The 14,403-nt window shown below is 32.8% G+C and overlaps 1 protein-coding gene across 1 annotated transcript; it reads left to right on the top strand.

Moving 5' to 3' along the window:
• Nucleotides 1-5,734: 5,734 nt before the first annotated feature.
• Nucleotides 5,735-11,308, top strand: LOC139525186 (uncharacterized). The gene is made up of 2 exons (XM_071320375.1): nt 5,735-5,912; nt 9,090-11,308. The coding sequence occupies exons 1-2, from the start codon at nt 5,849-5,851 to the stop codon at nt 11,306-11,308; spliced, it is 2,283 nt and encodes a 760-aa protein (XP_071176476.1). The 5' UTR covers nt 5,735-5,848.
• Nucleotides 11,309-14,403: the final 3,095 nt, after the last annotated feature.

The raw sequence follows: 14,403 nt of genomic DNA, 5'->3' as shown, positions 1-14,403 counted from the left end.
AAGTATATGTGCCTGTCCCAAGTTAGGGGCCTGTAATTCAGTGGTTGTCGTTTGTTTATGTGTTAAATATTTGTTTTTCGTTCATTTTTTTTTTTATATAAATAAGGCCGTTAGTTTTCTTGTTTATATTGTTTTACATTGTCTTATCGGGGCCTTTTATAGCTGACTATGCGGTATGGGCTTTGCTCATTGTTGAAGGCCGTACGGTTACCTATAGTTGTTAATGTCTGTGTCATTTTGGTCTCTTGTGGAGAGTTGTCTCATTGGCAATCATACCACATCTTGTTTATACATTAGATTTAGCACCGTTTGTTAACGATGTGAAAAATGAACTGTATGGTTGTAAATGCATTGTCTCCCTTTGACCAGAAGTTTTCGTAATGATTTTGGCAAATACATTGGATTAAAGACCATTTCCACAGTGTGGGAACGGAACTGTGCGGTTTTCTAATAATTTGGTCATTCGGGAGACTGTCAAGACTATATCAGGGACAAAAACAAAATGTTTACAAAAGATATAAAAAAGAAGATGTGGTATGATTGCCAAAGAGAAAACTCTCCACAAGAGACCAAAATGACACAAAAATTACCAACTATAGGTCACCGTACGGCCGTCAACAATGAGCAAAGCCCATACCGCATAGTCAGCCATAAAAAAAAAAACCGAAATAACAATGTAAAACGAGAAAACTAACGGCTTATTTATGTACAAAAAATGAACGAAAAAACAAATATGTAACATATAAACAAACAACCACTGAATAACTTATACAAGACAAAAAGGAAAGGACAGTACAAAACATGTTAAGAATCTAATTTAAAATAAAAATGAAAATAATCCTCGTACAGAATAAATATTTGAGGCATAGATTACCTTAGCTGTATTTGGCAAAACTTTTTAGAATTTTTGTCCTCAATGCTCTTCAACTTCGTACTTTATTTGGCCCTTTTAAACTTTTTTGGATTCGAGCGTTACTGGTGAGTCTTTTGTAGACGAAACGCACGTCTGGCGTATTTAAAAAAAATAGTCCTGGTATCTATGATGAGTTTATTTAGATATTGTTAATGCATCTGAAATTATGAATGAAAATACATTGTTTGTTAATAACTTTATAAAAAAGGGTATCCCTCTTGAATGGTATAGGGAGGACAAAATTATTGTTAACAATTATGGCAGAAAATTAATAGAGTTATACAAACGATGTGCATTATGTTTTGCAAATGGCAGATTGCATCAGGATAAATTTATTGGAAACAACACTTGTGATCACTTGTAAAGACTCCAGTCTTGTTGATTACCTTATTTTGTCACCTGATATGTTTGACCTAGTTATTGAATTTGACTGAATATTTGACTTTAATCCTACACTATCTGATGTTCATAATCAGATGCATTTTTCTTTATGCATTACAAATAAAAATTACACTGATCAACAAAATAAGAATAACAACACTTACGTTCGATGGAACACAAACAAGGCACACAAGTTTACACAGGTACTCAGCGATGACACGGATGCATTGAGTTTAATCAAACACACCATCGAAAATTTTCAAACGGCATCCGTTACACCACTACAGGTCAATGACCTAATTAGTAAACTCGGAAATGTACTCTTAGATACGACTTCAACTGCATTTGGACCATCGGGTAAACAGCGTCAAAGATCAACTCAAAACAAACCATGGTTTAAAAAAAAGTCTGTAAGATTATGCGTGATGAGTTCCACAGAGCAAGAAGGAACTTCCGAAATACAAAAAAATAAGACTGCTGATAACAAAACACTGATGAATATGAAGGCTAAAGAATACTGACAACTTCTTAAGAATTATAAAAAAACTAAGAAAATTGCGCAAACGAGCTTTGATCGTTATCAAAAGCATTTTGGAATACACTTCACACATTTTCAAGTAAAAGAAAAGATAACCCACAGGTGGAGATTGACACTTTTTTTGAATATTTAAAAAAATTAAATGCAAGTGAAGATGACGAGGGAGATATTAGTTTGAATATTGATAGTATTTGTGAAAATCCTGTATATGATGAGTTATTAAATGGAAAAATTACAGAATTAGAAATATCTGAAGCAATAAAGGAGCTGAAAAATAACAAAGCTCCAGGTACAGATAAAATTTTAAATGAATATTTGAAATATTCAACTCCATTGCTAATTTCTATATATTGTGAGCTTTTTAATTTAGTGTAAGATATTTGAAATATTCAACTCCATTGCTAATTTCTATATATTGTGAGCTTTTTAATTTAGTGTAAGATACTGGTATTATTCCAGAAAGCTGGACCAGTGGAATTATAAAACCGGTTTTTAAAAACAAGGGTACGTAACCCGTCTGACCCTGATAATTTCAGGGCAATCACTCTTATCACAGTCAGGATTCTACTTCGTCAAAATTATCTCCCTATTACGCCAGTTCATTTTCACAATCGTAGAAATGGAAGTCATTGTATAACTCGAATAATTCAAGCCCTTTCCGTGTCCGATTTTCTCCCACACGAGGGCTTGAACTCCTTGTGATCATTGGCCGCGTCGCCTGCTCTCTATGAGAGAGAGCCAATCAGCGGCGATCAGGATATGAGTCTGCGCAACTCTCTTGAAATTGTCTTACCAAACACGTGTGTTCAATTAACACAAATCCGATAATAATTAATTAACATCAATTAACATCAGTTTTCATCATTTATCATATATTAACATCCGGAACTCCTCCTTCTTTAGCTGCCAATCTAAATAAAAATTCCCATATTGCAAAGCGGTGTGAATTTTCCGGTTGACGGTCTTGATCGAGGAAGACGTTCAGGCGTTAATGTAGCCTTCGTAGATCTGCGGAATATAACGACTGAATTATTCGGGTTAGTCATTGTAGGGATGACGCGCTGCCAATTTTGCTCTCGGAAACCGATAAATTTATCCACATTGCACCATTACGATCCTTATATGTCAGTTGTATTTTAAAAGACAAATGTTTCAACTAGCTAATGAGCATCAGTTAATGATCTTGTCTGCATTGATTCAACTTAAAAGCTATTGTCTGATCGGTTGTCAGGTGGAATTTTCGAAAATTCATAAACATTTAAAAAAATTCTAACTAAATATTTCTTGGAAGGGCAGACTAGATTTTTTTAGTGGTTGAAGACTATAAACCCTAGTTTTCACACACAAAAAAATATAATTTTTCATCATCCAACTTGAAAGACTGTCGTCAAGTACTTTCAGTAAAAAAAATAGCTATTCGAACACACCTTCTCTGTTTTTGTGATTCATTTTAATTGAGAATAAAATTGTAATTTTGTTTGTTTCTATTAACTTTTAATTTTTTTGTCACTGTAGTAAACGTTACAGTAAGCATTTATCGCCTTCTCTAACAAAGAGCTTCGATTCTTTTTTTTCAACCTGGTTTCCGACTGATCAGTTGCCTAGGGAAATTATTTACGTCTGTTATAAATTCTAGATTAAATATTTTTGCTAACGAATTGAGTCTCATTTCCGAAAAACAAGCTGGTTCTAAGAAAGGATATTCAGCAGTTGACAACATTTTTGTATTGCATACTCTTATTGAGTTATATTTTTCGTTTGGCAAGAAGCTTTATTGTACTTTCAGAAGGCGTTCGACACCGTCTGGCGATCGGGGCTATGGACAAAATTACAAAATTGTGAGATTAAAGGTAAATATTTTAAGGTTATCTTTAACATGTATTGTCTTATATACTGGTGTAAGGCAGGGGGAAAATTTATCACAGTTTCTTTTTTCCATATTTCTAAAATATCTAGAAATTTATCTCAGCCAGTTAGACGGTGAACCTCTTAATATTATTAATGAGAAGCTCGAAAGTGAGTTGCACATTTTTTATAAATTATTTGTTATTTTATATGCAGATGCCACTGTCATTCTGTCTGAAAGTATTGAAGGTATGCAAAGAGCTCTAGACATTTTTCAATCATATTGTGATATAAGGAAACTGCAGGTTAATGTTGATAAAACTAAAGTTTTGATTTTTTGTAAAAGAAAAACGAGACTGAATTTTATTTTTACTTTCAAATTGCAAGATTGTAACCTTGATATTGTTGATACATATTCATACCTAGGTGTTATTTTCAAATAATTACATTAGATGTAAGTTTCATTATAATACGTTATTCTGATTGGCTAACTGCACATCACATGTTATTCCGTAAACAATTGCATTAGACAATAAAAATTTTCATGCATGATGACACGAGGTCCCACAATAAAGTGCACATGTGAATTAAATAAAACTGGATAAAAATCGTGTTTTCATGATCCTAGCTAAAAAATGTAATTATAAGTATTGAATGCTTCTTTTTGTAACTTTATAGGGTTGTAAAAGCGTTGACCGTGCGTACATTTTTAGAATGAAGCGCTTCCGCGCTTCATACAAAATGTACTTCGGTCAACGCTTTTACACCCCAATAAATTTACAAAATGAAACATTCAATTCTTAAATATAATGGAACGTTTACTAACACAAGGACAAAACTTGTATCTAGCAAGAACAAAAGGCGTTATATTGCATTTACAAACTATTTCGTAATGAATCAACACCGATAGACATACAATTAAAAATGCTTGATCCTATGATTGAACCAATTTTATTGTACGGTTAAGAAGTGTGGGGTTTTGAAAACCTAAAAATTATTGAACAAATCCACTTGAAATTCTGTAAAAGAATTTTGAAAGTTCGAAATTCAACTGCATCATTTATGGTTTATTGAGAACTTCGGAGGTTTACACTCGAAATTCGGGTCAAATTGAGGATGATTTCTTTTTGGAGTAAATTAGTATTAAATGAAAATAAACTTAGCAGTACTTTAAACAAGTTAATGCTATGTTCAAAAATCAATCATGGAGTGAATTTCAAGTTCATAAACCACATATAATCTATATTTAATGAGTTAGGCATGAGCTTTATTTTTTAGACCAGTTTGCTGTATACATACGAAAAGGCTTTAGTAAAACAAATTTTGTGTGACCAGTTCATACAAAAATGGTACAGTGATTTGCACACCACATCGCGTGGACAATTTTATTCACTGTCTAAAAAGAGTTTTGAAATAGTCATTTAGAATTTGGATTTCAAAATTTAGAACTGCAAACTTACGATTGCCTATAGAAACTGGTAAATTGTACAATATACCAAAATTAGAAAGAAAATGTAATTTATGCAAAGAGAATATTGGTGATGAATATCTTGTATTATGTATTTGTAAAAATGCAGATATAGTAGAATTGAGAAACAGATATTTACCCGGCACAATATTAAAGAAATAATCCAAACATTGTAAAAATGGAAGGTATTTTGTCACTTTGCAATATTGAATTATATAAGAAATTGTCAGTATTTATCAGAAAACCGTCTTCTCTTCTTTAAATTTTGTTTGTATTAATTTGTTAATCACATGTTCATTTCTGTCATATTTAATGTACATATGTTATCAATAATGACCTCTTGTAACACATTATAAATGTGTCTGAGTGTTTTCCTAATAAATCTTGAAATCTTACAAAAGAGAGAGATATAATTCATATTTGTTTGAATTATGTTCTTTCGTCAAAAGAGTCAAAAACGATAAATCGAAGGAGCAAACGTAATACTATTCATGAATGTTTTTTTTTTAATTTTGAGACGACCCCTTCATTTTACCTGTAAACTGACCGCCGTCACCGTAAAGGGTAGGTGTCTTCAGTCGGTGTCGAGAGTTGTTGAAAAGGTCTAACTCGGATATACTGCGATTTTTACCAAATTATTGGTCTAGACAAAAATGCTAATTTCTTCAAGTTAGAGCTATATCTATACGAATGGAATGACAATATGGCATCAAATTCAGATCTCGCTGGCGATGAAAGTAATGCACCGAAATCAACTACCCAAGCAGGTAAAATATTACATCAACAAATTTGTGTTTCTTACCAATATATATTTTATTCAATTTTATTCTCAATTGTTTCTTCCGGTGTCTTCTTGCTATTCATACATTTTTTATTTTACTATTCCTACATTTTGTATTTTACTATTCATACATTTTGTATTTCACTATTCCTACATTTTGTATTTTACTATTCTGGCTATTCCTACATGGGAGATTATGGGAAGAACAATAGGTGATATTAACTAAGAATTGAATACTTCTTTTTGTAAATTTATTGGGGTGTAAAAGCGTTGACCGAAGTACATTTTGTATGAAGCGCGGAAGCGCTTCATTCTAAAAATGTACGCACGGTCAACGCTTTTACAACCCTATAAAGTTACAAAAAGAAGCATTCAATACTTATAATTACATTTTTTAGCTATGATCATGAAAAAACGAATTTTATATATTTTATTATTTAATTCATCTGTGCACTTTATTGTTGGAGCACGTGTTATCATGAATGAAAAGTTGTATCGAGCAATACAACTGCTTACGGAATAACACGTGATGTGCAATTAACCAATCAGAATAAAATATTATAATGAAACATACATCTAATGTAATTATTGCAAAATATCTTGTCTAGTCATTAGTGTCTAATTAGGTCACAGGTAATATTACCTGAATCTACTGTTGAATTTGTGTTATAAAAGAAATAAAATAATTTACTTATATGTGTTTCCAATGACCATTTCTTTCATATTAATTTTAATTAAAAAACACAGAATTCATACACATACAAAAATAACCTATTACCTATCCAAAAAACACTTGTCAATTAAAAGTTGATAAAGCAATGTTTATATAGTATAATCCTTTGTTTGCACAAGTTTTCCACCTATTCCCACATGACATTTTAACTGTTCTTACCAGATTTATAAAAAGTGGGAATAGGAGGAACAAAGGCGGATTTAGGGGGGCAGGGGTCACGGGCCCCCCTTTTTGGGAAAAAAATTGGTTGGTTATATAGGGAATCACTGAAGCGTGACTGGAGCGGGCCCCCTCTTAGGTCAGTCAGTGGGCCCCCACTTATGAAAATTTCTGGATCCGCCACTGAGGAATGAACCTTCTCATTTCGCCTCAGCTGTGAATTCAAGGTAAGAAAGGTAAACAAAAATACTAAGGCGATATGGGAATTGTACTAAGACGAAATGTGAATTTAGATGAAAAAATTAAATAAAAAATTAAACCTCTGTGTTTTTATAACAATATAAACAACATGTAAATCAGAAAAAAAATCTACAATAAAACATTAGTCAGTAGGATGCTTAATTTAATAAAAGTTTCAATTGTATAAATTTTATGCAATTAGAAAATTCTTTTAAATAATAATCCTCAATTAACCATTACATTGTGCAACAATAAAATTTAAAAAGAAAAAAAATGTATTGCCTACATTCGAAAGTAAGAGATCAGCACTCTATCGTAGCAGACAAAAACTGTTCCCAGGCATACCAAATACAAGACCAAGAATACAACTTGAAGGAAAATTTCGCCAGACCACAAGTAGTGAACCATTTCTGCAAGCTGATGATGGTGACATCAACAAACTACTCATATTTACAACTGCTGAAAATTTACGACAACTGTGCACTGCAGACACAGTATACTGGGATGGAACTTTCTACACAGCATCACCAATGTTTGACAGTATATTCACCATTCATGCATTTGTTGGCACATCCATGTTTCCATTGGTGTATTCTCTGCTCCCACAGCGAGATGCTGACACTTATATAAGATTCTTCAATCTCCTGAAAAACATCGCCAACCAACATAACCTAAACAGAGTTAGCCTTGACTTTAAATGTGCATCAAGAAATGCAGTATCTCATGGCTTTCCAAACGTAGAACTCAAAGGTTGTTTGTTCCACTTCGCAAAAGCAATATGGAAAAAGACACAGGAATATGGACTTCAAACTCAATATAAAGATGTCCCAGATGCCAACAAACTCGTCCGTCGTGCAGCAGCCTTACCATTACTGCCCTTAGATCGTTTGGAAGATTACTGGTTACAGTGCTGATTCAGAAATAAAATATTTGTTATGATAGTATGATATTTGTCTTTATTTATTCATTAAAATATGAAATATCCATATCCAATTTGTCATCTCTAATAATACTTTATTTACAAAATATAACACATGAGTAAAAAAAAAAAAAATACAATTTCAGAAAAAGAAGAGCAACTATAAAAAAGAATTGTTTAAAAAGTTGGACACCAAAAATTAAAAAAAATATTTTCTTTTAAAAAATATTTCATCAGTGTGTGTTACATTGCAGTGTTGTGTCGTTGTTCTCCTCTTATATTTAATGCGTTTCCCTCAGTTTTAGTTTGTTACCCCGATTTTGTTTTTTGTCCATGGATTTATGAGTTTGAACAGCGGTATACTACTGTTGACTTTATTCATGGTAGAATTTGAATTCAAAATAACAAATATCAACTAATTGCAATACAAACAAAACATAAGTTAATTACATTGTTTAGTGTTGTTACAACAGATAAAAATTCTAGGAACTCCAACATAAAATTTTACTATTTTACCTATAAAATTCAAAATGTAGGAATAGCAAAAATAAACCGTTTCTTCCACCTTTTTTTTTGTCTCGCTTGATGGAGTCAAAAAGCGAGACATAGGTATGCTGTTTCCGGCGTCGGCGTCAACAATGTTTTTGTTTGTGATTAGGTCTAGTTTATGGTGAACCACTAGTTGTAAGTCAAAGATATTTGGTATGCAGTTGTATCAGTTTTGGCACATCTCATTACCATGGTGATTATTTGGCCCCGCCCCTCAGTCATGGTCTATTGACTTTGAAATTTTTACTTACTTTTCATGTATTAGTTTGTGATGAGGTCAGTTTATGGAGAACCACTAGTGGTAAATTAATGATTATTGGTATGCAGTTGTATAAGCATTGGCATATCTCATTATATAGACATTTTCAGCATTTACTGATAGTTCAATTCTACATGTAAATATAAATTAAATGCATATATGATATAACCAGAAGAAAGGACGTGAATTATTAATTACTCTCACATATTTAAGACAGTTTTCTTCTTCATTTTTTTTCTATCATAAATTTGCTTTGATTTAAAGGATTATACGTAAATATAGAGTTAACTTTTTTTAATTTTAGGACTATATCAGGAACTGAAAATTATTCGTGAAATACTACCAATTGACGCCGAATTACAGAAAGCTCTTCACTCTGTTTTCGATGAATTAGACAAACCGATCGATAACGATTCAAAGAAACTGCGATCAAGCATTGTTTCATATGTTTCATTACTGTCCAATTTGAAGAAAAATGATTTAAATGTTGCTGTAGGTGGGAAATTATTCCAAAATGCTTCGTCCATTTTCAAACAGTTGTCCACTGTTCATCCGGTATTTTCCGTCTTGTATTTTGTTATTGTTGCTGGCATGACATTATTTAACAGACAGACAAACGGTCCAAATCTAGAAACTTCTCTGAGGGAGATGCTTAAAGAACAGTCCGATAACGATATGCTGAACGAATGTGAAGGAATAAAATGTACATTGACAAAATATGCCAAATTAGTATGCGCTATGGGCGACAAAAAACTTGAAACCCATGAAGTAAGTGCTGTCTGCGCAATGGTTCCAATCGGTGACGGATTTGCAACGATGGGGAAATTAGCAAAGCGTATCAAGGAGCTGAGAGACGAGGAATATGAAAAATATTGTAACAACAGAACATCAGAATTTGAAAAGATTGTTCGTTATATTCACGTTTACTGTTGTCTTGACACAATGAAGAGAGGAATATTGTGGCATATATATGCATTACTGAAATTTTCAAATAATTCACCAAGTCTTATTAAAGGAGTGAAAGCTGTTATCGAGGAACAACAGCATGAAAATAAGGAATTGTTAAAATTTTTGGTCTGGCCATCAAGAGAAACTGCTATCATCCATTATTCTGGAAACTTATTCGAACACGAGATAATACAACAATTCCTAGAAGAGCATGAAATGAAAATGGATGATTTGAATTGTCTGTGCGAAGGCGTATATCATATTAAACCAGTCGTGTATAAAGACTCGAGGATGTATATGGCAAAACATAGATTCAAGTTTGTTAGATGGACATATACCAAATCTGTCTCTCAGAAGAAAACCCTTTTTACATTCCAGCGTGCAAGTATTGGCGGAAATTATTTTCATATTAATTCCCACAGAAACACCGAGTATCATGTTAGGCCGGTGATCAATGGATGGTATGTGGGGGGATTAAAAGGTGATCCTAGTGCGATGGGTACATGGAAAATCATTCCGATAGATAATGAGGGAAAGTCAAAATGCTATTTGATTGCCCCGCAGGAATTCACAAACCTGTTCTTATTCGCTAGTTTCACAGGCAGAATATGTGTTCAAAGGTTCATCAAAAGTGGATATGAACATGTTTTATGGGAAATTGAACAAACTGAAGACGAAGAAAATTCAGACAATACAACACTTGAAGCTGAAAATGATGAGGATAAACAGGATGAAGATTATAAGAATGGTGGCAATAAACAAGCCGACGACCATGGAAATGATGACAAACAAGCCGGCGACGATCACGAAAAGAATGGCAATAAACTGTTCGACTATCATGAAAATGAGGACAATAAACAGGCCGATGATCATCAAAATGATGACAATAAACAGGTGGACAATCATCAAAATGATAACAATAAACAGGTCGACATTGATGAAAGTAATGAAAATAAACTGAATGATAAAAATGATGGCAATAAACAAGCCGACGACCATGGAAATAATGACAAACAAGCCGACGATGACGAAAATGATGACAATAAACAGGCCAACGATCATCAACATGATGACAATAAACAAGTCGACGATGATGAAAGTAATGAAAATAAACTGAATGATAAAAATAATGGCAATAAACAAGCCGACGACCATGGAAATAATGACAAACAAGCCGATGATGACGAAAATGATGACAATAAACCGGTCGACGATCATCAAAAAGATAACAATAAACAGGTCGACGATGATGAAAGTAATGAAAATAAACTCAATGATAAAAATGATGACAATAAACAAGCCGACGACCACGGAAATGATGACAAACAAGCCGACGATGACGAAAATGATAACAATAAACCGGTCGACGATGGTGAGAGTAATGACAATAAACTGGGTGATAATAATGATGGCATTAAACAAGCCGAAGACCATGAAAAGGATGACAAACAAGCCGACGATGACGAAAATGATGACAATAAACAGACCGGTGATAATGACAATGAACTGAAAGAAAATGATAAAGAGGGTGGCAATAAACAAGCCGACTATCAAGAGGATGACAATCTTGTGTAAACTTCATCAAAATTGAAATGTATTTGTCAATTTGATTAAACATGCAAAAACCCTGTTCACTGAAAACAATTTTAATCAATAAGTTCAGATAAATTACATAAAGAATTGGTAGAAAAAAATGCTTATCTTTGCTGGGCTACCTTAAAAATCTACGGACTACCCCCTATCCTACTGAATGATAAAATTGAGTGCCTACTTAGACGATAATAAAGACGAGGCAAAATGCCTTTAACCGTTGTTTTTGTGAAAAATCGAGCGTTGACGATTAGTCTACAAATATACCAGATTTAAATATAAATGACGTCATTCATACTTTGGATAAGGGAGCTAGCATTTGATTTTTTTTTTGGGGGGGGGACTAGGTTGAAAAATGTTGTCCTGCCTTTTTATTTTCCACTCTATTTGGTCCTGCCTTTTTTTTTTAGTTATCCTGACTTTTTTTTATTACTTATTTTGTTATCCTGCCTTTTTTTTTTAACTGAAAACTCCTTTCCTGGATATTTTTTTCAAATTTCATGCTAGCCCCTGCCACCCCCCCCCATCACCCCCTCATAAAAATCAAATGATAGCTCCCTAACATAACTGTATAGCAAGAGGAAGTGTATGATCAACTTCTTTTGTTAGACGTATAGATCTATGGCAACATGCCCCGACATCATTAGTCCAAGACTTCTAAAATATACGACTCTATAGGAATACCCTGACATTACTGTAACGCAAGAGGAAGTTTATGATCAACTTCTTTTGTTAGACGTATAGATCTATGGCAACATGCGCCGACATCATTAGTCCAAGACTTCTAAAATATACGACTCTATATAGGAATATCTCTCGTTTTGAGTATAAAAGGAAAAATGTCTTGAAAACTATTAACACGCACTATTTACAGTTAATAAAATCTAAATTAGCTTAAATTTATTAGAAGTATGGTGCATTTTTTTTTTTAATCTCTGTCCTGCCTTTTTCTTTTTCACTTTATTCAGTCCAGCCTTTTTTTTATTAGTTTATCCTGACTTTGTTTACATAAATTGTCATCCTGCCTTTTTTTTTTTTGTAACTCAAAATTCCTGTCTTGCCTATTTTTTTCAAATTTCATCCTAGCCCCCCCCCCCCCCCCCATTATAATCAAATGGTAGCTGCCTAATGCAATATGAACATAATCCATGTTTTGAATTAGACCAAACAAGCTGAGCTTAACCTTTTAACATGCTAGTTAACAATGTAATCCGGGCAGATCGCAAGTATGTGGAAAGGCACGGGGATAAATGGCCATAATTGTAAAAATATCGGTGAGCATAGCGGGAAAATTTTTGATAATTAAATTCAAACAAATATTTGTTCCAATCATCTTAATCTGCCATTGGTTACAGTCTGCAAGAAGACAATCATTTTTTGCTCTTATCCCTTAATGTGTTTATCACAGAAGCAGCAAATATCAATTTCAAAATCTTTGATTTGTTCATTTGAGGATTGAACCCATGACCTCTAACACTCAAGACGTGCGCACAGATACAATGAAAATGATTTGAGGCCAGTGTCAGGTGAATCCTGCCTGATAGACACGAAAAACTTGTAAGATTCTCTGATCATTCTCAGATACCAAATGGTGCTATCCTATTACTCATAATAAGCAAGAAATTCGCTGTGATTAAAAAGCTATGGTACTTGAGGAGTAGCTGCACCATAAAACTGAGGTCAATGACAATGGATATATGCCAAATTGAAAATTAAGGCATCTGTATACAAAGTATGAAACATCTAGATCTTCTACTTTTTGAAACATAAAGCTTTCTACAAAAAGTCTAGTAAGATTCTCAGATACCAAATTGTGATATCCTAGTCACTGAACCATGAAACTGAGGTCAAGAATGCCAAATGGGAAATTAAGGCATATGTATACAAAGTATGAAACATATATATTTTATACTTTCTGAAACATAAAGCTCATTACAAAAAGTCTACAACCGCCATTGTTTTGAGACTTAAGAGACTATATGTGGTACAAATCATTATGGAATGTCAGTTACTCCTTTAACTTATTTGTAGATCTTGTCTAGCTGATAATTTTTGCTTTTTTTTATCTTCATCTATTGTAGCTTTCAAGATTATAGCAACAACAAAAATAATAGACAAAAATAGTCATTGAAAGGCAATAACTACAGGTACTTGTTTCATGCCATGGTAAAGACCCCCCTTTCCGGTGTCTTCCTCGAATGCCAACATTTTATATGTTACCTATTCCTTGAATACCAACAAAAATATTTCAATGGATGTTTATATAATAACAGTAGGTGTTTTTATAAGTATTTAACTGTAAAAAATAATTAGTGAACTTAATGAAATTGCAACATTTTATCACTTTTTGATAAGAAAAAATAGCAAAATTTAAATTATTATGAATCTTGAGAAAGAAAGAAAATGAAATCATTTTTACTAATTATTGAGAAAAAAAAATTTGGGAATGAAAATTTTTATTAAGATAAGACATGTAAAAATATAAGATATAAGTTAATTACAATTATTTCAAACTAATAGAGGATATTTGAGATTTATTTAATTCCAAATCATTTTAAATATTATTTTATTAAGTATATACATGAACTATATGAATTAACTTAACTTTAAAAATCATTAGAAATAATAAAAGTAAATTTGATAACTTTCAAGCGTGCACTCTACAAAGTTTGAAGAAAATCCATAGAATAGGGTAACATGAATTTAGTCTAAAGAGCATGATTTTTTTATTAGTTGTCAGTTGCTTTGAACTAGCTGTCAGTAACTTTTGTCAGAGGCTGTACTTAAAGGTGTCTTTTTGTTGTTGGGATATACAAGTACCTGCGCACGTCCACTCTGTGTGTGTCTATTTGTATCCATCTGATGATTTAAGCCGTTTCCAACTGATTTTTATAGTTACTATGGGCTTTGGTCATTGTTGAAGACCGTACGGGGAACTATAGTGGTTAATTTCTGTGTCATTAGATGTTTTGTGAAGAGTTGTATCAATGGCAATCAAATCACATCTTTTTTATAAGAACTCCGATGAGTTGTGAACATGATTAACCCCTTACCAATATCATTTCATGAATCACTTGCAA

This window comes from Mytilus edulis, chromosome 5, assembly GCF_963676685.1.
Source record: "Mytilus edulis chromosome 5, xbMytEdul2.2, whole genome shotgun sequence".
Lineage (NCBI taxonomy): Eukaryota > Metazoa > Mollusca > Bivalvia > Mytilida > Mytilidae > Mytilus > Mytilus edulis.
Note: the sequence above shows the minus strand (reverse complement) of the source record. Positions and strands in the feature narration are given on the sequence as shown.